The following is a 25985-nucleotide window of genomic DNA, read 5'->3' on the forward strand; positions in this document are numbered from 1 at the left end:
AAAGAAGAGACTATGACTATGAGGGAAAAGCCTGACATGACAAAAGGATAAGGGTGAGTGCCAATGATAGTTGGACAGATGGGGAAGTGAGGAAGTGCAAAGACAGAAAAGGATGGTTGCACCTGCAAGGTAAGTTGAGGTGAGGAGTGCGTGAGCTTGAGAAGGCAGAGCGAGGGGTTTGGTGTGATACACACATCAGGATGTAGTTGAGTGTACTTACCTTTCCTACCCTGCCTAGGTCATTAAACTGCTTTGGCATTGAATCCAGAAGCATGGCACCACACTGCTGGTGCTGACCTCCTCTGCTACCTTCAGCCTTACCGATTTCAATGGCAAGCTTCTTCCTCCAATCAGTAGGAAATAATATCTCTCTGTGGGTGCTTACAGCCCCCAGCATCACATCAAAGGAGGTTTCACTAAAATAAAGCGCGGCCTTGAAGGGTGCGCACTCCATTATGTGACTTCCTTGTGTTTGGCTGCCAGCTCCAGAAACCATCAAATTCCCCGTTTCCAATGTCCTTTTAAACACTGGAGTTGAAATCGACACATTCAGGTCGTAATCACACCTGCTCAGCCTAATTGGTTGGGAAACTCGGAAATAATATGTTAATGCAGTGACTGGGTTAAAGAGCCACTGAAAGAGATGCTGCACTTACTCCTGGGTTTCCCTCGTACTACTGGCCTCACCCCAGCCCCACCACATCGGCAACTTCAAATCCACCCCATAGAACCAATTACATTGTGCAGTTACTGCTATTTACAGACAACACCATTCCACAAACAACAAAGCAGATGACTGTACTAATGCTTTGTCTTTCAACACACCATTAACATATTGTTTGCCTTTGCTCCATGACCTTCTGGTCAGCTAATCTGTGGCCTTGTCCAATCTACACCTTCTCCTTTGTTATCTCTTGCCCCACCCCCGCTTTACTTGCTTATAACCTTTGACATTTCTAATATTTGCCAGTTCCGAAGAAGGGTCACTGACCCGAAACGTTAACTCTGCTTCTCTCTCCAAAGATGCTGCCAGACCTGCTGAGTATTTCCAGCATTTCTTGTTTTTATTAAAGCAGATGACTGACCCCCCCCCCCCTCCCCCCCCCCCAGTTAATCTATTTTGGAGAGTATCTGCTGAGGAAGTAACGTTAGCCAGAACATCTGCAAGGCTCACTGCTATTCTTTAAAGGATGGCACGTGATCTTAAATATCCACCTGAAGACCCAGAATGGAAGCTTAACTGTACACTGATGTGTCAACCTAGGTTATGAGGTCAAATCTTGCAGTTTGGGTTGAGCCCAAAACTTTCTTCCTCAGAAATAAAGTTACTACTAACTCAACCATAAGTAAAAATGAAACATCTTGGCCAACAATGGGTATCAGGTCTACAAAGAAACAATTTTTACACAAGTCAGAAACTTTAATAGAAACATGCATTAGGTATGAATAATATCTTAATCTAAAAGGTACACAAGGCCATGTTTTGCATCTTAAAGAAAAATTGAAAAATACTGATGACACACCCGAATGACTGTACCAACCAGCCTAAATCCCACAGGCCAGGGTTTGAGGAGAGATTGGGGAGTGGCGCATGGAGTCCAGTTTTCTATCCTTCAAACCTGGATAATTTAATTGTTTTCTTCATTCACTGATATTGCACATAAACCAAGTACCATTTCACAGTAAGTCAAGAGACAGCAACTAGAATCCGTGATTGCCAAAAAGCCAATATGGCACTCCTTTAGTAAATGTGTTCCAATAAAAAGTTTCAGCCTTGGCTCAGTGGTAGCACTGTCACCTCTGGCTTCCTCTTTATGGTCTTTGAAGAGCACCTTTAATGTTTGGAATATGGCAGGAATGAACTAATTGACCTTCCATGTTAGAAAGATAATCTATTATGTTTCAATGCTTTGAATTCCATTTTTGTGCAATCTTGTGGTGCATCTGTGTGTTCTTGTTCAATACAAGCAGGCGAGTGGGGCATTCATGTTGAAAATCCACAGTAAACATTTTCCAGAGAAGGATATATCAATTGGGTTCAATTATATTCTTGCTCTGGAAATCATGTGCCAGTTACCATATCCTCACACTTTTTATACCTATATCTTAGCTCTGGGGCATTCACATATAAAGTCCTGAAGCATATGATCATGTGGTTGATGGTGTAACAGGTAACCATGATATCGAATGACCATGGCAGTATTCTGCATCTGTGAATAAAATATTTTATTGCAAATGGTGCTTTGAGTTTCAATCTAATGAAAAACCAGATGACCGCACTAAGGTTAGAATCCGCTCTTGATTGTTCATAAACTGACAGCTGCCAAATTGACTTTTAAAACTGATTCAAAGAAAGATATTTGTCGTCTTTTGTGATTGAGCAGCAGAAGTTCCAACATATCAAGGACGGGATTACAAAGTTAGCAAATGTCACCAGTCCTAAAGTTCATGGCTAGATCTGTGCTATTACCCAACTGTTGGACTGGTATGCTGCAGCCCATATAGTTTTGAATTGCCTTGAATATGTCTAATGTATGGTATCATTTGGAATCTGGAGGTTGAAGAATTTGTCGCAGAAGCTCCTCAATTGTGACCTTCTTGGGTTCAGCAAAAGAATGTGAATATGAATATTCATACTCTGACAATCATCATCCAGGCATTGCATCTGAACAAGCCCTATAGGAATATATATATATATATATATATATATATATATATATATAATCTCCTCTAGGCCAGAGGTACAGCTATTGCTAAGAGGCATTTGCAAAATGTGTTTTAACTGCAAATAAGTGATCAAGAGAAAGTCCAGTCATTTCCCCCAACCTTCAATGGCCACAAGCCAGGGCAGAGACTGGCTACTCTGCAAAAAGTGGCTCAGCTCCTAATCTCTCAAAGTTACTCCAGTCACAAGGCTCATATCGGCAAGGTGATGGAACACCCACCCCTCTGCTGAATGGGTGTTGCTACAACAACAAGCAAGAAGCTCAACACATTCAAGACAGAGCAGTTTGCTTGATCCGTATCTCTGTCACTGGAATCAGTATCCAGCCTTCCATAGCATCACATAGACTGTCAAAGAGAATGAGTGAATGTAGACCAGTTACTCCCACAAAAGGGGAACAAATCAACAGGCCACCACTCATCAAATGCTATTGTAATGAGCCTTGAGAAATGGTAGAAATAAATAGCTTGCTTGCACATTGGTGTAAAATACTGGAGAATCAATATGGGCATCCTGGCCTAAAGGGGACATATTTAACACACCAACACTGCTGTATTCATAGGCAAGGGCTTAAGGATACTTCACCTTTGATTTTCTGATCAACATTATTTTAATACCAGCATTATCACATTTAAAATAACTGCAAACTTCAGTGACCCACCTGAGAACACAGAATCCAGAATGTGAAAAGGTTTACTTAATATAACATGGATTGACAAAGCTAAACCTCTTACTCGATGAGGCAGTATCATTTGTGGTTGTACATTCATTCAACAGTCACATCTTTATACAGTTACTCTAATGGAATATTTATTTTGTAGCTATTCTGTCAGGATCATTGATGGTTCAGTTGGTAAATGTATTGTGATAGGGGACTGAGCCACAATGACCAGGAAACTCCTAGATTTGATTTGTGGTCAGTGCTAACTTAATTGATCTCAGCCAGGTGATTCAAGGTCAAGTGTTGCCTTGAAAAGGAATCTTGGAGATGAACCCTGGATCAGAATCTGTTAAGAAGAGGAACTGATGATTTATTTTAGGGAAAATAGGGCAAGAAACATAGTGCATTCATACTACAAGGTTAGTGATTTTGACTTTGCATTTATGCTAAATTTGAGAGTAAGCTAGGTGTTTAAGATTGAGCTGATTTCAAAATGAAGCAGTATGCCTGCCTCCTCTCCTTTTGCTCTATGTGTCATGCCAGACCCTACTCTGGCGTCGGGCAGCATTTACACGATAAGGCTGCTACTAAGTATTCATTAAATTCGGGGATCAACAAGTGGTGGTGGGAAGGATGGAGACGTCCACAATACCATACATGGGCTCTGGATAGAGAAAATATGATGGGCAGAAAGGTCTTTCACACTCTGGACTTTATGTTCTTAGGTGTGGAGTGAAACCATACAATTGATCTCAGCATTCCAAGCTAGTGAGGTACTGGAGGATAAGAAAATGCACCCAAGCATCTTCAAGAGAGGATGTGAGAAAATTAGAAACACACGGAAACAAAATGCCCAAAATTGATGCCATTGGTTTCCAATAATTTTCCAATTGGTAATTTCCACATAAAATACAACTGAATTATAAATGGACTCACAGCTGTAGTTACCAACTGCAGCACAGAAACATGAAGTAAAATTGCTTGCATAACCATCTAATTTATTATTAACACTGGTGGAAATTTATATTACAGCTCCCATTAGAACATTCAGCGCAGTAAATCAACATTACAGTATCTCCCAAAATAGATTCTTCTTCAAGGTTACAATAAAGGTTGTGATATTTTGGGTCTCCCTAGGTTGACAGGACAGACAAGGAGGCTTCTTCGAGGCCACTGTCAACACAACATTGTTACTGAATATTTGCATGTGCATGAGTGTGACTTGGGGAATGTTCTCTGATATTTCATTACATATAAGAAAAACCTGGTCTGCACTTGAACCCAATCGCATCATTAGGGTTTGGAAATCACTGCATGTTTTCTGGCATATGGATTTGCATCAAATCACAGCAAGCAGACTGGAGCTTCCACTGTTGCACCTCACATTAAAAGATAAACTTAACATGAAATTATAAGAAAAAAAGGTCAAAGATAGAAACAATTGTCTGGTACTTTGTTCAAAAGGCCGTTATTTATGTACAGCCCAAATGATCAGTATTTGCAGGCTATTCCACTACAGGGACCATCACAGCAAAAGTCAATCCTGTTTTCACCCAACACACACATATTTCCCAACAGGGACAGATGGATAACAATTTGGAATGGGGATCCTGCTTGATTTTTTAAACCTCCCCAACCCAGGGAACTGCAGTCAATTGAGATTCCTGATGGCTATTGTAACAGGTCATATTTTAAGAGCTAGGAATTATACACGTAACTAATTGATTTTTTTTTATTCGATCATGGGATGTGGGCGACGCTGGACAGGCCAGCATTTATTGCCCATCCAAATTGCCCTCGAGAAGGTGATGGTGAGCTGCCTTCTTGAACCGCTGCAGTCCATTTGGGGTAGGTATACCCACAGTGCTGTTAGGAAGGGAGTTCCAGGATTTTGACCCAGCGACAGTGAAGGAACGGCGATATAGTTCCAAGTTAGGATGGTGTGTGACTTGCAGGGGAACTTGTGGTGTTCCCATGTATTTGCTGCCCTTGTCCTTCCAGTTGGTAGAGGTCGCGGGTTTGGAAGGTGCTGTCTAAGGAGCCTTGGTGCATTGCTGCAGTGCATCTTGTAGATCGTACACACTGCTGCCACTGTGCGTCGGTGGTGGAGGGAGTGAATGTTTGCAGATGGGGTGCCAATCAAGCGGGCTGCTTTGTCCTGAATGGTGTCGAGCTTCTTGAGTGTTGTTGGAGCTGCATCCATCCAGACAAGTGGAGAGTATTCCATCACACTCCTGATTTGTGCCTTGTAGATGGTGGACAGGCTTTGGGGAGTCAGGAGGTGAGGTACTCGCCTCAGAGTTCCTAGCCTCTGACCTGCTCTTGTAGCCACGGTATTTATATGGCTACTCCAGTTCCGTTTCTGATCAATGGTAACCACTAGGATATTGATAGTGGGGGATTCAGCGATGGTAATGCTGTTGAATGTCAAGGGGAGATGGTTAGATTCTCTCTTGTTGGAGATGGTCATTGCCTGGCACTTGTGTGGCGCGAATGTCACTTGCCACTTATCAGCCCAAGCCTGGATATTGTCCAGGTCTTGCTGCATTTCTACACGGACTGCTTCAGTATCTGAGGAGTCACTAATGGTGCTGAACATTGTGCAATCATCCGCAAACATCCCCACTTCTGACCTTATGATTGAAGGAAGGTCATTGATGAACCAGCTGAAGATGGTTGGGCCGAGGACACTACCCTGAGGAACTCCTGCAGTGATGGCCTGGAGCTCAGATGATTGACCTCCAACAACCACAACCATCTTCCTTTGCGCTAGGTATGACTCCAGCCAGCGGAGGGTTTTCCCCCTGATTCCCATTGACCTCAGTTTTGCTGGGGCTCCTTGATGCCATACTTGGTCAAATGCTGCCATGATGTCAAGGGCAGTCACTCTCACCTCACCTCTTGAGGTCAGCCCTTTTGTCCATGTTTGAACCAAGGCTATAATGAGGTCAGGAGCTGAGTGGCCCTGGCGGAACCCAAACTGAGCGTCACTGAGCAGTTTATTGCTAAGCAAGTGCTGCTTGATGGCACTGTTGATGACACCTTCCATCACTTTACTGATGATTGAGAGTAGGCTGATGGGCTGGTAATTGGCCGGGTTGGATTTGTCCTGCTTTTTGGTGAACATTACATACCTGGGCAATTTTCCACATTGCAGGGTAGATGCCAGTGTTGTAGCTGTACTGGAACAGCTTAGCAAGGGGCGCGGCAAGTTCTGGAGCACAGGTCTTCAGTACTATTGCCGGAATATTGTCAGGGCCCATAGCTTTTGCAGTGTCCAGTGCCTTCAGTCGTTTCTTGATATCACGCGGAGTGAATCGAATTGGCTGAAGTCTGGCATCTGTGATGCTCGGGACTTCAGGAGGAGGCCGAGATGGATCATCAACTCGGCCCTTCTGGCTGAAGATTGTTGCAAATGCTTCAGCCTTATCTTTCGCACTGATGTGCTGGGCTCCCCCATCATTGAGGATGGAGATATTTGTGGAGCCACCTCCTCCAGTTAAGTTGTTTAATTATCCACCACCATTCACGGCTGGATGTGGCAGGACTGCAGAGCTTAGAGCTGATCCGTTGGTTATGGGATCGCTTAGCTCTATCTATCGCATGCTGCTTACGCAGTTTGGCATGCAGATAGTCCTGTGTTGTAGCTTCACCAGGTTGACACCTGATTTTAAAGTATGCCTGGTGCTGATCCTGGCATGCCCTCCTGCACTCTTCATTGAACCAAGGTTGGTCTCCTGACTTGATGGGGGATATGCCGGGCCATGTGGTTACAGATTGTGGTTGAGTACAATTCCGCTGCTGCTGATGGCCCACAACGCCTCATGGATGCCCAGTTTTGCATTGCTAGATCTGTTCGAAATCTTTCCCATTCAGCACGGTGATAGTGCCACACAACACGCTGGACAGTATCCTCAATGTGAAAGCGGGACTTCGTCTCCACAAGGTCACTCCTACCAATACAGTCATGGACAGAAGCATCTGCAGCAGACAGATTGGTGAAGACAAGGTCAAGTATGTTTTTCCCTCGTGTTGGTTCCCCCACCACCTGCCGCAGACCCCATCTCGCAGCTATGTCCTTTAGGACTCGGCCAGCCCGGTCATTATTGGTGCTACCGAGCCACTCTTGGTGATGGACATTGAAGTCCCCCACCCAGAGTACATTTTGTGCCCTTGCCACCCTCAGTGCTTCCTCCAAGTGGTGTTCAACATGGTGGAGTACTGAGTCATCAGCTGAGGGAGGGCAGTAGGTGGTAATCAGTAGGAGGTTACCTGGCCCATGTTTGACCTGATGCCATGAGACTTCATGGGGTCCGGAGTCGATGTTGAGGACTCCCAGGGCAACTTCCCTACTGTATACCACTGTGCCACCACCTCTGCTGGGTATGTCCTGTCCCAGGGATAGTGATTGCAGTGTCTGGGACATTGTCTGTAAGGTATGATTCCGTGAGTATGACTATGTCAGGCTGTTGCTTGACTAGTCTGTGGGACAGCTCTCCCAACTTTGGCACAAGCCCCCATATGTTCGTAAGGAGGACTTTGCAGGGTCGACAGGGCTGGGTTTGTCGTTGTCGTTTCCTGTGCCTAGGTCGATGCCGGGTGGTCCGTCCGATTTCATTCCTTTTTATTAACTTTGTAGCGGTTAGGTACAACTGAGTGGCTTGCTAGGCCATTTCAGAGGGCACGTAAGAGTTAACCACATTGCTGTGGGTCTGGAGTACATGTCGGCCAGACCAGGTAAGGACAGCAGATTTCCTTCCCTAAAAGACATTAGTGCTAAAAGACATTAGTGAACCAGATGGGTTTTTACAACAGTCAACAATGGTTTCATGTCCATCATTGGACTAGCTTTTAATTCCAGATTTTTATTAATTAAATTCAAATTCCACCTTCTGCTGTGGTGGGATTCGAACCCATGTCCCCAGAGAATACCCTGGGTCTCTGGGTTACTAGTCCAGTGATAATTCCACTATGCCACCGCCTACCCGATATAGATTCTTAGCTCTATGGCAAATTAAGATAACAGCTCATTGTTCTCTGCCATACACATTGTCACAAATTGACCTTTTGTAAGAAGTTGTAACTTTAAAATACAGATTTGCAATATGGTAAATTTGCTTTATCAGTAAACAAACTGATTTGGAATTATGTCGGTACTGGCGGCAGGGGACTGTCTAGTTCCATCCGAATGCCATGCAGTCTGCGTCTGTCATTTTATGCCTCTCCCTTCAGCAAAGCCATACCTGCTTGTATGATCCATCCTTTTGTTACTGCTACACCACCTGTGCCCAATCCATTCCATTCGTTACTGCTACTGCACCATCCTAAGCCCAATCCATCCCACTCCCTGCTGCTGCTGCATCTTCCCCAACCCAATCCATCCCACTCCTATTACTGCTACACCATCCCTAGCCCAATTCATCCTTCTGCTACTGCTGCTGCACCAGTGCTAGTCCCATCCCGAGTCTCATCAGATCTCTTTTTGGCTCAGGGCTGTACATTTTTGTGCAAAAATAAATAAAGATAAGTAAAAACAAGGAAGTTATAAAACACAAGGACAAAAGGATTGTTAAATATGAAGTAAAAACAACAACTGCAAAAGATGAATTAAACTGCCTTCACAACAATGTACACAGCATTCAAAATAAAACAGGGGAACTGGAGGAATAATCCACATCAAGGACCCAGATGCAGTAGGAATAACTGAACATGGCTACAAGAAGAACTGAACTAGCAACTAAATATTGCAGGTTATGTCATAATTAGAAAGGACAGGGAAGGAAGAAGTGGGTGGAACTGTTGTACTAATTAAAGATAACATAATAGTGGAAAAGGGACATAACAAATAAAAGGTTAAAAACAGAATCCATGCTTTTTTTTATCCATTCATGGATGTGGACATCGCTGGGAAGGCCAACATTTATTGCCCATCCCTAACTGCCCTTGAGAAGGTGGTGGTGAGCTGCTTTCTTGAACCGCTGCAGTCCATGTGGTGTAAGTATACCAACAGTGCTGTTAGGGATGGAGTTCCAGGATTTTGACCCAGAGAAGATGAAGGAACGGTGATATATTTCTAAGTCGTGATGGTGTGTAACTTGGAGGGGGAACTTGCAGGTGGTGGTGTTCGCATGCGCCTGCTGCTCTTGCTTTACCAGGCGGTAGAGATCACAAATTTGCAAGGTTCTGGTGAAGGAGCCTTGGTGAGTTGCTGCAGTGCATCTTGTAGATGGTACACACTGTAGCCATGGTATGCTGGTAGTGGAGGGAGTGAATATTTAAGGTGGTGGAAGGGACATCAATCAAGCAGGTTACTTTGTTCTGGACAGTGTCAAGCTTCTTGAGTGTTGTTGTAGCTAATGTCATCCAGATAAGTGGAGAGTATTCCGTCATACTTCTGACTTGTGCCTTGTAGATGGTGGACAGGCTTTAGGGAGTCAGGTGGTGAGTTAGGTGCTGCAGAATACCCAGCTTTTGACCTGCTCTTGTAACCACAGTATTTATATGGCTGGGCCAGTTCAATTTCTGGTCAATGGTAACCCCAGGATCCTGACAGTGGGGATTCAGTGCCATTGAATGTCAAAGGGACATAGTTAGACCCTTTCTTATTGGAGATGGTGTGAATATTTCTGGTCTCCTATCAGCCCAAGACTGAATCTTATCCAGGTCATGCTGCATGCTGGCATGGACTACTTCATTATCTGAGGAATTACGAATGGACCGAACACTGTGCTAACATCAGGGAACATCACCACTTCTGACCTTATCATAAATGGAATGTCATTGATGAAGCAGCTGAAGATGGTTGAACAGACGACACAACCCTGAGAATGTCCTGCAGCAATGACCTGGGGCTGAGATGATTGGCATCAAAAAACTACAACCACCTTCCTTTTTGCTAAGTATGACTCCAGCCAGTGGAGACTTTTCCCCGATTCCCAATTTCTTCAATTTTACACTCGCTCAAATGCTGCCTTGATGTCAAGCGCAGTCACTCACACCTCACTTCTGGAATTCAGCTCCATTGCTTATTTGGAACCAGGTTGTAATGAGGTCTGGAGCCAAGTTGTCCAGGCGGAACCCAAACTGAGCACTGTTGAGCAGTTATCAGTGAGTAACACTGTTGATGACGCCTTCCATCACTTTGCTGTTAATGGGGAGGAGACAGATGGGGTGATAATTAGCCAGATTGGATTTGTCCTGCTTTATCTGAATAGGAAATACCTGAGCAATTTTCCATATTTTTGGGTAGATGTCAGCGTTGTAACTGTATTGGAACAGCTTGGCTAAGTGCACAGCTAGTTCTGGAGCACAAGTCTGCACAAGTACAGCTGGGATGCTGTTAGGGCCCATAGCCTTTGCTGTATCCAGCATGTTCAGCTGTTTCTTGATGTCACATTGAGAGAATCAAATTGTTTGAAGATTGGAGTCTGTGATGCTGGGGACCTCAGGAAGAGGCCAAGATCCACTCAGCACTTCCGGTTGAAGATGTTTGCAAATACTTCAGCCTTGTTTTTTAATACTCGCATGCTAGGCTCCCCCATCATCGAGGTTGGGAACGTTCATGGAGCCTCCTCCTCCCATCAGTTGTTTAATTATGCAGCACCAGTCATATCTGGATGCGGCAGGACTGCAGAGCTTTGGTCTGACCTGTTGGTTTTGGAATCACTTAGCTCTATCTATCATATGTACATTTTGCTGTTCAGCTTGCATGTAGTTCTGTGTTAGAGCTACACCAGGTTGCCACCTCAGGATAGGACTGCTGCTCCAGATGGAATGCTTTGACACACATCAAAAGTTAGGGAAGAGGTAGACAGGAGAGAGATGCTTTCAGTCTAGCAGCAAAGAGTTTTCTGAATTTTAACTCTGTGGCAATTTCAAATTCAAAAACTCAGGTTGCCCAGCAGGTTAGTCATGTGACTAGGGGTGTGTGACCACATCCGTTTGTGTGTACAGCCATCTTAGCAGTCAACCTGGAATGCGAGCTCCTCCATCCTCAACATCTAGTAATCAAAAGTCCACTGTGGATTAAATTGGAGCAGGAAGTGGCCTCTTTTTCCTTTTGAGTTTTGTCTGTTACTATGCAAATGTCTTTCCAGTCAAGGGTCTGGTGCTTTTTTTAAAACAAGTTCTTTCCTTACTCCAGTAACAGTTTAAAATTCAATGTTCATTTGGTGAAATTAATGTATCTCATTCTTGGCAGGTGGGAGCCTGCATGACACTGCCACACCCATGGGAATGAAATGTGATTTGAAAAAAAAATGGCGCATTTCATTAAAAGGTTTAAGAGAAATATAAGATACAGAAAGTAAAACCATGCATTTCTCTCATTCATTTCCATTCATTCATCAATCTTAAAGCCTATTAAAACTGTCTTTTCTGGGTGCCAGTGCTGCTTTAATTTGGCCTTTTTTGGCATCCCAGTAGCCATATGGTTCTTTGGGGAAGCATTTCTTCAATTTACCCATTGCCATGACTGTCTAGGGTTTTGTTCCTGTTGAGGTAATGTTTTTTCCAGGAGAGTTAATATCCTGGAATCTCTTTCAGTGCTTTGCTGAGTCATGCAAAGACTTTTGACTTCAGGGGATGGGTGGTTCCTTTTTTTCTGACTGTGGGGTAGGATTCTTCGTTAATCTCCCCTTTGTTCTCTGAGACACTCCTACCTGCAGACTTGACTGCACTCTCCTGTGGCACTTCAACTAGGTGAGGTATCACCCTCATGGTTTCTGTGCCCCGAGCAGTCTCTCTGTAGATTCCTGTAAATGCTGTTAGCAACTCTGGTGGGGTACTTCTAGAGTCTGCATTTACATCGGAGGATGGGGGGGGTCTAACTTTTCAAATTTTTCAGGTTGGCTAACAAGACAAGAGGGGTTTTCATCCGGGATTCCTCCTGGACTTCCTTTAACCTGACCTCTTGGTCACTTTTTCCCCTTCTTTTTCTAAACTTTTGCCAGCCATGTTTTCGACGGGATCACTTACAGTTGACCAGCTCTCAGTTGGAGGATCCTCCTAACACCGGTACAGGACTTAAGGGTGCAGGTATCACTGTAGGTTGAGGTTTCCCCTCAACCTGGCACATATGGCAACTCCTGTAGTACTCCACCACATCTTTGTGGAGTTTTGGCCAGTCAAACTGCTGTCTTATGCGGGCTTTGGCCTTTCATATACCGGCATGTACACTGTAGTCTTGTGGGCCCTTAATATTTCTCCCTGGTACCTCTGTGGCACCACTAACTGGTGAACTACTGTCCCCTCCTTGCCCTCAGGTCTGTGAGGAGGACTCCATTTCCTCATCAGTACCTCATTCTTTAAATAGTAGCAATCAGGGACTCCCTCTGCTTCACTTTCAGACTGGGCAGCCTGTGCTAACTCTCAATACTGGGTCGGCTTGTTGAGCCTCAGCTAGGGAAGATCCATTTAATTCATTCCCTGGGTCTCCTAACTTTCCAAAGAGTGTCTCGGACAGGAAGACTTCATGGTCATCTGTCTGCAGTGCCATGTAGTCTCCTCTGGGGGAGCTGGTTTGATCATGGCCTGATCCACTACGCATTCAGGGAAACAACAAGGAACCATCTCCTGCCAAGGCCCTGTCTCTCCGACCTCCTGCAGTCTTTCTTTCACTACTGGGGAGGCTACCACCTTCACCCCCACCAGATCATTAACCAGGAGCAGGTCAACCCCGTCCACAGGCAAACGAGGAACAATCCCCACAGTCACTGGTTCCAAAACTAGGTCGCACTCCAGGTGCACCTGGTGTAAAGATATAGGCATACACTGCTCTCCAATACCATTCACCACCATGTTGGTGTTCATTGCACTCTCTGGGGGAAAGGTCAGGCCTTTTCCAAGTAAAAGTGATCTAGAGGCCCCTGTGTCCCTGAGAATCACCATGGGCTTGCTTGCCCCACTTGAGGGGTATGGGGTTACTTTCCTTTCAGACGCAAAACCCTGATAACCTTCAGGAATCCTATTAACTTTATCTGCACTGGCCTAGTAAGCTTCCTGGATTGTACTCTTACTGCAATTACAACCACAGCTTGTTCTGCTGTGCTTTGCCTCAGGTACCCATCTTCACTGAGCAGTTGTGCCCTGATTAACCCTACTGGTTTCCCCTTTAGCTTCCAGCAGTCAGCTTTTAAATGCCCTGCCTTATTACAATGGAAGCACGCAGGTCTCCAGGTCTCACTCTTGCTCACAGCACCTTCATTTTTTGCTGGAGGAGGGTCCCCTGTGTCTCCTGCTTTCCTTTCTCTCCCAGGACTGCCTGTGCTCCTATCACCTTCCCACCCTTTGTCCTTTTCGAATTTGTGAGGGTGATTGGGAAAGATTCTCCCCTGGGAAATTAACTTATAAATTAAAACAAGCACATTGGCCAGAACGGCTGCTTGGCGGGCTCCCTGAACCCATTGCTCCTCTACATGGGTCTTTATTGAGATTGGGAGAGACTTTTTAAATTCCTCTAACAGGATTACTTCTCGGAGAGTCTTATAGCTGAGCTGTATTTTAAGAGCCCTCAGCCACTGGTCAAAAGCCAGCTGCTTACTTCTTTCAAACTCAGATAAGTTTGATTAGCTTGCTTTTTGAGGGTTCTAAACTTTTGTCAGTAGGCTTTGGGTACTAATTCATATGTCCCAAGGATAGCATTTTTGGTCAGTTCATAACTTGATGAACTCTCATCTGGCAACAAGGAATAAACCTCATGGGCTTTTCCAGTGAGCTTGCTTTGTAGTAAAAGAGACCAAGTCACAACTGGCCAGTTTAGCTGCCTTGCCAGTTTCTCAAAAGACACAAAAAAACACTTCCACATCTTCCTCATTGAATTTTGTTATTAGTTGGGTGAGTTTTAGCAATTTTGTATCCAGCTCTGAATTATGCTCCTCCATATTCGCCATGCTTTCACTGGGGTTACTCTGTCGCCCCCTAGTTAACTCAAGCCGCTTCAGCTCTCTTTCTTCGGATTCTTTCTGGAATATTCTTTCTCTCTCTCTCCTTCCTTTCATTTTCTTCACGTTCCTTCTGGAAGTCTTTCTCTTTCTCCCTCGCCTGCCTCTCTCTCTCTTTTTCCTGTCTTTCCCTTTCTCTTTCCTCTAATTCATGTTTCCTCTGTTCCAATTGTATCTTTGCTAGCAGTACCCTGTCTGAGTCTACTTCTAACACTGCTTCTGCTTCCTCAGATTCAAGGGAAAAATGGTTGGCCACTAGACTTAGGAGTTTGGACTTCCTAGCCTTGCTACGTACAGTGATCCCACACTGCTCAGCCATTTTTCTCAGCTCCTCCATAGACAGTGCTTTTAACTTAAGCCAAGTTACTTCACCCTGGCTTGGAGAGCTACTTGCTTCAGTTGCAGACATGTTAGTATTCAATCACACAACCACAAGAAAACCTGCATTGAAATCTTGCTCTTTTTTTGATTGGGGACAATTTGGCTTCCCACTTCCAATTTCTCATTTGTCTGTGGGTAAAATCCTGAAAGCTAGCACCCAAATTTCTGTTACAACCAGGTGAAAGAGATATCTAGGGGTCTCTTTCAGCCTTCATCTGGTCTTACTGTAACAGCGTTTAATTTTTAAACACACAGTGTTTTGAGCTCCCCCTTGGTGAATCCTTGGTTACCGCTTTCCAATTATAAGACAAAGAAATGAGCACAAACAGGCTTTCTTAGGTTTAAAGAAGAAAAGTGAAATTTATTAAACTTTAATTCAGTTAATGCCTATGGGTACACAGCGTGCCCCACGCTAGCATATCCCTTATATCTAAAGAACAGCTTGCCATGCTTTTGAAGAATATAGTTCTCTTGCAGCCAGCAGAATTCAACATGGGTTAATGATTGGAATTTCTCCATTCATTGTAGTGTATCGGGTCAAAAGTGGTTAGTACCATTAAACTGAACTCACGTTGTCTACATTAAAATGAAAAATTAGATAATGTTAGAATGGCTTAAAACACAAAGCTGTTAGTAGATGGATGGCATTCACCAGCTTTGCAATATATGGGCTCATAACCTACTTTAGATTAGTGACACTTTGAAACAAGATAATTTTGTCAAGAAACCCAACTTTATTCGAACACATAAATTCAATACACCTATTCAGTATGAATTGGGGATTATATGACACTCTGAGCCTAGAAAGCAGGAAAACCAATGTTGGTCATGGGGAAATTCATTATACTAGTCGAGATAGACTTAACAATGATCTGGCCTGCTTCAAACTGAGAAATATCTGGCCTTTATTCAGCAGCATCTTCTGACAGCATAGCTAATATCAAGAACTTTTGTATACACAGGCATGGACATAATCCCATCCCCATCTACTCTGCAGCACAGCACAGTGGAGCAGTCATCTATCACTTCATTAAACTATCAATACTGTGTAAAAAATAGAAAAAGACAACAAAAATCAAACTCATCTATCAACAGGATACAAAGTAAAATAAATGGATCAACATCAACTCCTGATGGAACTGTTGCATTTTCAACTCATGCTCTGATCTCAAGAATGAACTGGGGTCTTTGTTAAAGCCAGAACCACAATTGAATCTTGAGTTCTGATAACTCATTGATAGCAGGGATCAACCATTAATTAGATCTTACAATCAGTTCTTACAATACTTTTGTAAAGAATACCCATGAAAAGCAGCAGAATTAATACTAGCAATTATATACATTAACATTTGACTTCACAACTGTTAACAATTCCCTTATAATATCAATAAGAATAACCAATCAGGTTATGTGAATAGTGTTCTGCATTGATGCTGTTATATGAAACATTGGTCTTTCTCAAATTCAACAATTATTGAATTAGCAAGCCAAGTGCAACAATGGCATATTCCTGGTGTGTGTAAACGGTAGCCTGCAAGATGTGACTATCTGGCCTAGCTTGAGACATATGCTAATTAATGGAAAAAATTATTTAAACTTTATTGCCTACTAGTTACTAAAGGTGACATTTCCATCATCATACAGACTCTGTTAGCTTGTACCAAACTCCTTTCTTTGCTATTTTAACAGAGACATTAGTCCATTTACTACAGGAAAAATTTACTACAGATTAAAATAGCAGAAAGGAATTTGATATAAGCATGCAAAGAGTGCATATGAAAATATCACTTACTATATATTCCAGGCTTTTCTGTGGCCCGTAATACATTCATTAGTGGCCTACAAAGCCAAAATGTTTAGGCATTTCAGGTATATTCAGTACCCTGACCAGAAAGACACTAAGGTCAGATACAATATGAACATTTTTCTGTTGGTTAAATATATTTAGTAAGGTTGGATTTCTGTACCTCCAAACCCCAAGTTCTACCTCAATTTTTGCTCTTTCATACCTGACTGCCATGCAGGCTCTGTTGATGATGATGAGCAAAAAATCTAGGTTTTCCAGAATCCTCCGAGGTCGGGCTGACAGGCTTCGGGTCAGACATGGAACGCTGCATCACTTTGATTGGCCGAGGCAGACTTTGTTGTCGTTTAGGTGACTCAGTGGTGAAATGTTTTTGCGGAGTAACATGGGCTTTGTTTAACTTCTCACATGAAGCGAAAGATGATTCTAAAAGCCGATGTGAGGAGAGTGGTGAGACAGGAGAGTACAGAACCTGTGGAGACTTGGGAGGCTGGCGAATCATTTGAGGCATAGGCTCAGGTGGGAGGTGACACTGATATCCTATTTCCAAAGGATCTGGTTTCTTTTTCTCAACCTTTGGGACGATCATAATTCCTTGTTGTCTGGTGTTGGTTTGATCCAGTGGACCAGATGTTACAATCTGTATGTTAGTAGAGTAGGGATTAATGGTAGTTGGAATTCCAAACTGAGGGACAACAATGCCCTGTGACTGTGCTTCCGGTTCTGTCTGGCAAGCAAGACTCTCTCCTTTGTAGGTTTTCTCAGGAGCAGATATGTATCTTACAATTTCCACTCGTGGGTCAGGTGTGATATGGATAATAGGTGATACTGGCCCTAGCTCACTTGGATCTGTTTGCACAGAGCAATCATTGACTGTTTGTATGGCAATACTGGACGTCCCCTTTGGCACTTCCCGTTTGTGTTCTGTGCTTGAATCTGAATGCTTTGAGAACCTGGAGCGGCGCCTACGAGTAGGCTGCTCTAATTCTCCATTGTCTTCATCATCTGTTTGTACACTGCAATCCACACTCCGTTTAGTTCTTCTCCGACGAGATAGGTAGTAGCTTTCTTCACCTTCCTCATCATCAGTTTGTACACTACAGTCTGCTATTTTCTTAACCATATACTGATCACGTAATGATGTATCATCTCCCTCATAGGTATCCCTCAGCCTAGGCACTGAGTTTCGTTTCTTGATGCCCCTATTTTCCCAGTGCTCATCAGTTCGAAAAGACATTTCAGAAGTGGATCGCTGTGGTGCTTCTATAAATCCCCTGTGGTGTGGAGATAAATATGCTTCTTGGGCAGTTGTGGCAACAGGGGTACCTTCTACGTATGGCTGGTTCATAGGCCAGTACTGCCCATTTTGAGCTATAGTTCTTTGCATCTCAATAGCCATCTCTGACATAGTATGTGGATTGATCCTACCTGAAGGATCACAAACCACAGGGAAACTTACAGTATTTCTGACTTTCTGCTCTTCCAGCTGTTGATGCAGTTGCTGTTGCAGCTGTTGAATCTGTTCCAGCTGCAGCCTCTGTTGTGCCAACTGCTCCCGCTGTAACACAAGCTGGGCCTGCCTCTCCTCCTGCTGCTGATGTAAAACCTGTTGCTTGATGGTCTGCAGCTCCTGAAGCTCTCGTTGCACAATGATTTGCTCACTCTCTCGATGGCGCTGCAGCTCCAGGCGCTGGCGCTCCAATTCTTCCTGTAGACGCTGATGCCTCAGCTTTTCCAGCTCCACGCGTTCCCTCTCAATAAGCACAATGTGATCTTGCTGTTGCTTTCGCTGATGCTCTTCCTCTTTTTCTTCCTGCTTTCTTCTACTAGTACCATTCCTTGCAGCATCACTCTGTTGGGCTTCCTGTTGCTTTTGTTGCTGCAGTTGCTGTTGCAACAATTGCTGCAGTTGCTTTTGCAGCTGCTGCTCTTTCTGCTGTTCAAGTTGCTGTTCTAATTGCTGCTGTTGTTGTACTTGCTGCTGCTGTTGTTGTTGTACTTGCTGCTGCTGTTGTTGTTGTACTTGCTGCTGCTGCTGTTGTACTTGCTGCTGCTGCTGTTGTACTTGCTGCTGCTGCTGTTGTACTTGCTGCCGCTGCTGTTGTTGTACTTGATGCTGCTGCTGTTGTTGTACTTGATGCTGCTGCTGCTGCTCTTGTACTTGCTGCTGCTGCAGTTGTACTTGATGCTGCTGCAGTTGTACTTGATGCTGTTGCTGCTGTTGTAACTGTTCCTGGAGTTGCTGCTGTAGTTGTTGCTGCTGCTGCAGTTGTTGCTGCATGAGCCCAATGTCCGGCTGTTGCCTGGACTGATGAATGTCAGGGATGAATTTCTCAGCCACAGGAGCTGTAGCATTTTGTTGAAGAATACTACTTTTCTCCGGCCTCTGTACAGTCTGACTTGGTACAAGTTGAGTTGCAGTTCTAATGTTACTTATGGGTGGTGTACCAGGCTTCCCGAGATATATAGGTGCTTCCCCTGCAGAAGTTGTAGGAACGGCTGTAAATTGGTTTGGAGGCAGGTAACGGTACAGCCCAGGAGCTGTAGCAGGCATCCTTGCTGCAACTAGCGGAAGCCTGGTCAACCTGGCCAATGGCACAGCTGTGACATTACCAGGCAAGTAGGGTCTGTAAACACCTCTCAACATTGGACGCAAGATAGAAGCTGGCTGCGTCGTAATAGGGAGAGTGGAAGCAATTGGGGTGTTGATTGTAGAGTAAATCATGCCATCGGGTGCTCTCACAGGAGCAGCTGGAGGATACATGTGCCTTATAGCTCTCATGCGTACAGCATGTGGCATATTGCCAAAGCCATGCACTCCAATACGACGTCGAGAGTCAGTTAAGGTTGGATTATACATGATATCTTGTTTCATTGGAGCCATTCCTTGTTGGTTTGACATTATACTGTTTCTTGCAAGTCCACTACAATGTGCATTTGGCCCAGCCTGTCCATATTGCAGGGAATCTGAACTATTTGTGTATCGGTTTCCGTAATGATCCATAGAATTTAGGGCTGCACACATCCTGCTGATTTCTCGAGCAGTGGTCGCACTATAGTGGGCCAAATTGGCCTCCTGAAAATTTGGCAAATCCTCTCGCATAGAGTATGCATAATCAGAGTGAATATTAGACATTGAACTATACCTTCTTATTGGTGTGGGTTGGCTGAGGATATCTGACTGTTGTCTGAGATCGGTGAAGGAACCATACTGCATTCCAAGTCCCCAATCCCTCCCCTGACTAAAAGATAAACTGTAAGAATGTCTCATTGTACTCAGATCTACAGCTGCATCTCCTCCAGGTGGGTGATAAAGAGGTTCGTTCTTCATTAGATTGTAATTAATACTAGCTTCTAACAAATTGGAGTCTGACATGGATGAATGCAGTCGCCCAGAAAATACCTGAGGGTATGTTTTGTGCTCTTCATAGAAATTAGGACCATCCTTGTAAGTAGCCATGGACTCTTTATATTGGTAGCTGTCGACAGGTTCCTGAGTTCTGTTGTCATAGTACTTCTGAGCACTATTCCTGTCGCTCTGCCGTGGTTCAGTCATTGCTTGATCTGGGACTTGGGTGCCTGGATTAAATGACCCTGTGCAGCTACCAGCAAAAGGAAATTTATACACAACATCACAACAAACAGCCCTTTCTGGTTTTGCTCCTGTCAAATCCAGAGCATTTGAAGGAGGATCTTGTTTTATCAGCTTTGTAACTGTGCCAGTCGCTGTGTTGTCTAGTTGCACCATCATATTATGTGCTTTCACTCCAAGCATGTTTGCTGGAGCAGCAGATGGCTTTAATTCCAATGATGCTTCTCTGTGCACCTGTGAGGCAATAAAGCCACTGTCTTGAGGTACTGGCCTAGGAATGGCACTAACACTTATGGCATTATTGACGTTGCTCTGATTCACTAAAATGTCCACCTTACGCACTGGAGTGATTTGGTTAGCTAAGTTAAACCTTGCAAAATGCGGTTGGATTTGACTAGTAAAGCCTGATTTTGTCATGCCTGCTGCCATATCAATATTGTTTCCACTCTCTGTTACAGTAGGGGGTTGGACAATTGATTCAAGTTGTTTTGTTTGCCTGAGACAGATTGCTGTTGCTGTGCCATGACCAAGGTCCATAAGATTCTGGAAAGGATCTCCATATATCTTTGGTACTTTGGCCTGGGAAATTAGCATAGATGATGTTATTGTTATGCCCACAGTCGTAGTAGCAGTTGTGTTTACATGTGGATGTTCCTGCACATTAAGATTCATGATTAATGGTTGTACAGTAGTGGACTGACGACAAGGAATCTGGTCTGATTCAAGTGAATATTTTCGACTTTCCGTAGCTAAAGATGTCAAATCCATTCCATGATCTGTTATAATGACTGGAGGTGATTTAGTAACTGTTCGGAGATCTACTACAGAGCTACATGTCCTTGAAACTTCCACTGAGCTTACATTTGAATTCTGATAAACCAATGATGCTTTGTTTAAAGAAGCATTTTCTAGAGGAACTACATCTTGACCAAGCACAGCAGAAGTTGTGACAACTGATGAAGCTATCTGTCCTCTCTGTTGTGGTTGACTCATAGATAATCTTTCAGTGTGTGATGAACTCCTGGGGTACATGGACTGTTGCTGCATCTGCTGTTGCGATGAGGCAGCCATTGGCTGTGTCCAACCATGCAAGGTTTGTTGTCGATTCAACCGAGTTGGTGATGCGTTTGGTGATACAGATGAACTGACAGTCAATGGCTGGGCTGAGGATGAAACATCTGATGCCAGAGTAATGGCCATGAATGTGGAGTCAGGAGAAGATATTTGCCTGGTGAGGCGTGGTGATCTCACTGAAGTCTGAGTACCTTGAGCCATCATTGTGGAGGGTGATGAGGCTATGGTCACATTGGAAGGTGAGATAACTCTGGTATTAGAAGTCTGTGTTGAAAATTCGGTAGTGGATTTACTACCAGACATAGGACTTGTTGGCATGTTAGTTCTGGATACTGTCCTCTGTGAAGATGATGGGGAAAGAAGTTCCTCAGGGTTGGAATTTTTGAGAAAGCTCCCAGCTGTTTGTGTGGATGCTCCATCAAGGTTTGATGACCCATAGAATTCACTGAATTTCTTACTCCCAGAGATATTATTTTGAGAGCTATATAGAGTTGAGATTCCAGGATCTGATGGCCTTGCTTGAATGTATCCTATACTTTGATCCATGGGAGTAGATCCTGCAGAAATAGAGGACTGACTTACTATTGCAGTGGCCATGGTCACAGCCGATCTTTTGTTGTATGTTGTGTATGAGGCTGTAACAGTATGTGAAATGTCAACATTTGTTCCAATAGCTGTTGCAGTCTGACTTTGGTCCTGCATATCTCTAGTGAAATATTGGGTTACCCTAACATCAGGGATGCCTCTATTGGCGGTAGATGAAATAAAAGACATTGGTGCAGACAACTGGGTGGGGCTTGTTCCAGGTGTAAGAAGTGCATCAGTTTGCCTTGCTAGTTCTGTATAAGCACTTTGTGCATTAAGAAGCTTTTTTTCCTGAAAAGACCGTTCAAGATTTTGTAATTGGGTGTTTTGTTGCTGCAGGCGGAGCTCAAGTGATGGTGAACGGGACAATTTGGGAGTGTGTGCAACAGTCTTCAACGTACCCTCAAATGCTTCTGATTTCTGCAGCTCACTTTGTAAGCTTGTCTGGGATAATGCTATCTCATTGTTTGAGTAACTGCAGACATCCGAAGATTGGTATTTGTAATTACTCTGCCCGTAATCACCTTGCTGGTAAGCACTGCTATAAGATATATTTTGTGTCGGCTGCTGTGTCTTTAGCATTTCAGCTTTTCTCATCATTTCCTCATATGCTTCTTCTGCACTCTTCAATGGTTTTTGACTTACTGAAGAATTATTTGATTTTTCTGTTGGAGAATACAAGGACATAAATGATGGGAGGTTGTACTCACTGCCTGACTTGTACAACCTGCAGGTTGTTATTTCAAAACCTTCAGCTTCAGAATCCATAGTTGGTGAATACTCAGAGCAGGATGATCGATGGAGTTCTTCCATTTCTGCAGCTTGGCGCAATTCCTCTGTGGGAGAAGCATCCTCAATGGGAGAAAGGTTGCTTGGCGGTGTTTTGGATCTTTCACGTCTTCTCTGTGCCCTTAACTCCTCTTTGTCCCTTTTTGCTTTTCGGGCCGTGCTTCGAATACGGTGCTGTTCAACTTCACGCATTTTCTCCTGTTCTCGAAGAAGTTCTTCTTCTTCTCGTAGCTCCTCTTCCTCAGAAGAGTCCTCTATAGTTGGCAACAGGGGGCCATGTGAACGATGTCTTGCCTTTCTCTGCTGCTTAACTTCTTCAAGTCTGTGTCTTCGACTTGGACTACTGTCACTATCTTCTTCCAATGAAGAGACAGAAGTGGGCGAAGTACCTGATGAAAATGTAGGTGTTGAGGGTGGCAACGTAGACGAGTATTCACCCTTTGATTTTTCATCTGGTGACCCTGTCAAACTTTCCATCTCAAGTTCAGGTTCTCTGTCAATATTGAGATCTGTTTCACTACAAACTTCGGCCCCTCTGTTGGTAAAAGTATTTGTGGTATTCAGGTCAATAGTCTTGAAGCGTCGTAGCCCAGCTGGTTCTTCCATCGAGTCCTCTTCTACACAATTCATAGATTCTCTGTATTCATCGTCGTGTTCCTTCTTTTTTTGCCATGATTGGTTTTCTTCCTGTCCATAATTTTCCAGCACAGTATCTTCAAAGTTGCTGCTTGTTCTATGATCCAGATGCTGTTTTGAAGAACTTTGTTTGTTGGATTCTGAGTTATCTTTCTGACTCTTCTTCATACTAATGCGTTTAGCACGACTGTTCAAGTCCTCATCTTCCACAGAGATGTTGTCCTCTTCTGCACTCATTTCCAAGAGTTGCCTTCGCATAAATTCTTCATCTGTTAATTCTGCACCCACATTTGCATGCTTCGCACAGGTAGGTGATATTGCACTTTCACTACTGTCGTCAATGTAATCATGCCGCAGTTTCCTGCCAAATTCATCCAGTGACTCTAGGCTTTCTCTTCGTTCACTTTGATTTTCCCATTCAAAAGTATCTTCATCCTCTTCTTGTATATCTTCAAGCTCTTCATCTGAACTGTAAGGCTCTGGTGTAATCGAAAGTGATCGTGGTCTATGCCGCTGTCTTTGTTCTTCACTTGAACTCTGAGCAATCCTTCCTCTTTTAGCCTTATCTTGAACACCTTGGGATTCCAGCAATGGTCGCACAGTGCTCTCCAACTTGGTAAATTCTGAAGGGCTCATCGGACCGTGTTGCAGTAGGCCAGACTCATTAAGCTTTTGTCCCTCTTGGTGCAGCAAAGTTGTAATCTCACTCTGTGAGCTAGATATGCCATCAGACGAATAGCCTGTATCGCTTAAACTTTGTGGGCTGCGTGACAGTTCCTGAGGGTAGCTTTTACTCAATTCCTGAAAACAATGAGAAATTTGTCAATAAATGGTTAAAACGATCAGTCATCACACATACACTTTCACAATCTACATGCTACTGTGTCACCAGATAAAGCCTGCAAAGCTTTACAGTGCCAGATTGTTTGTGTCTACTGATTTATAACAGAAATTACAAGGAAAATCAGTTAGCAGTTGGAACGAAAATTGGATACAAATAAAAAAAAATTGGCTCATATGAAAATATTGGCAGATTTATATAAACAGTGGGAAACATAGCATTAATGTTGTACAATACTGAACAATAATATGAATTAAAAAATCAAATCTAGTTTTTCAATTGCAAGTTATTAGAGTTAGCACATTAAGTAGGAAAGCATTTTTTTAGGCAAAGGTCTTGTTTGGTGTTCAAAGAGCACATTGTTAATGCCTTACTCAGAGTGCGAGCATGCTGCATACATTAGGGTCTCAAGGAGCCCACACAAATGATGTTCACTTACTGAAACACTGACAGATCAGTACATGTTTCTAGGCTGTAAAAATCCCAACATTGTAATACTGCCGTAAGTTTTGTTTCTTACATACATATATGCAGACATACTAGTAAATCATGGTGTTGCTTCCTCCCACCGTCATCTTTGCTCCTCCCATTCTGCCCTCTGAACTCTATCGCTTTCTGTCCCATCCCTTTTTTTTCTGTTCTCTGATCTCCTTCTCACTGACTACCCCTTGATCTGCCCATAAAAATCCTTCTCCCCTTCCTGATATCATGCTCTCTCTCTTCTGTCCTGATTTTTTTCCTTATGGCCTGTCTCTTTTCTAATTCATTACTGTACTCCTTCAATCCTCTCAAGGGCAATTAGGGATGGGCAATAAATGCTGGCCTGGCCAGCGACGCCCACATCCCATGAATGAATAAAAGAAATCTCAGCTTTGGCTCTGACATCTCTCTGGAGGCAGAGTGGAACAGAGAGGTTGGTCTACAAGCAATGCACAGCAAGGGGAGTCTGTACAGGAGAGGGATGCCAGAGGAGTCGGAGTTGGAGGGCTAAGGAAGAAGCTGTAACATCTAAAAAGAAATTCAATTAAAAATAAAGCTGACATCCACAAAAGTGAAAATTGGGCGACAAACAAAATGGCAGGAGGACCTGAGCAACTAGCAGCACAATGACACCAACAGTGGGAGGCTTTCAACTGTTGCATCACAATCAGACAGCCTTTTACCATTATGAACTTTAATAGCTTTCTTCCTCCACTATAAACTTTGATGTCATGATTTTCCAATATAAATGTTGACATCAAAATCATGATGAAAGTGCATGCCATATGTGAGACTTACTTAATAATATATGCAGAAGATATATATATTCACACCTATGGAACATTGCAGTGGTATGATGCATTGAAACATTAACACACAATTGCATGGAATTCCAAGATGTAGACTTGATTCCTGACTTAGCTTCCAATTTGGCCCATGCTGAATGCAGGTTGAGAAGTCTCCTTGCAGAGGAAGATAATGGATCCAGCCAAAAGGAGTACAGGTGAATGTTTGAAAACAGATTAACTTCCCATCCAAGTCCTTCACAGCAGAGGAGCTATTGTGCACGACCGAGAAACGTCAGGGAGATATTGAGGCTGAGTGCACTTACTTACAGGACAAATAACTTCATCAAATATTTAAAATTTATCTTTGCACGTACATATGTTGAAAGTTGTTTTTTAATTGTATTGAAAATTCAGTATGATCAACTGATATTTGTCACCTTTCATGAGATGACAGCAGATGGATAGATGCTTCTATACAGGGAGGAGAGAAAACTGCAGGGAGAGTGATTCCAGGTTGCTCGTGCACACATCCCAGTGCACGATGGTGCTGAACTACAATATGTCTAATAGCTGATTAGCCCACACGCATCCAATGCTCAGTTACACAGATGAAGACTTTCTATTTTGACAAGGGACTGAAGGAATACGAGCACCTGTGGAACATTAGCCCAGGATGAGTCACACCTCCA

At 43.6% G+C, this 25985-nt stretch overlaps 1 protein-coding gene across 1 annotated transcript in view; it reads right to left on the reverse strand.

The window, feature by feature from the left end:
* LOC137380010 (protein bassoon-like) overlaps nt 1-25985 on the reverse strand; it is a 464497-nt gene that overhangs the window by 60405 nt on the left and 378107 nt on the right. Inside the window, exon 5 of the mRNA XM_068051484.1 lies at nt 16717-23988. Coding sequence (XP_067907585.1) covers nt 16717-23988 — 7272 coding nt within the window. The remainder of the gene's footprint in view (nt 1-16716; nt 23989-25985) is intronic.

The sequence above is a fragment of the Heterodontus francisci genome, chromosome 19 (assembly GCF_036365525.1).
Source record: "Heterodontus francisci isolate sHetFra1 chromosome 19, sHetFra1.hap1, whole genome shotgun sequence".
Lineage (NCBI taxonomy): Eukaryota > Metazoa > Chordata > Chondrichthyes > Heterodontiformes > Heterodontidae > Heterodontus > Heterodontus francisci.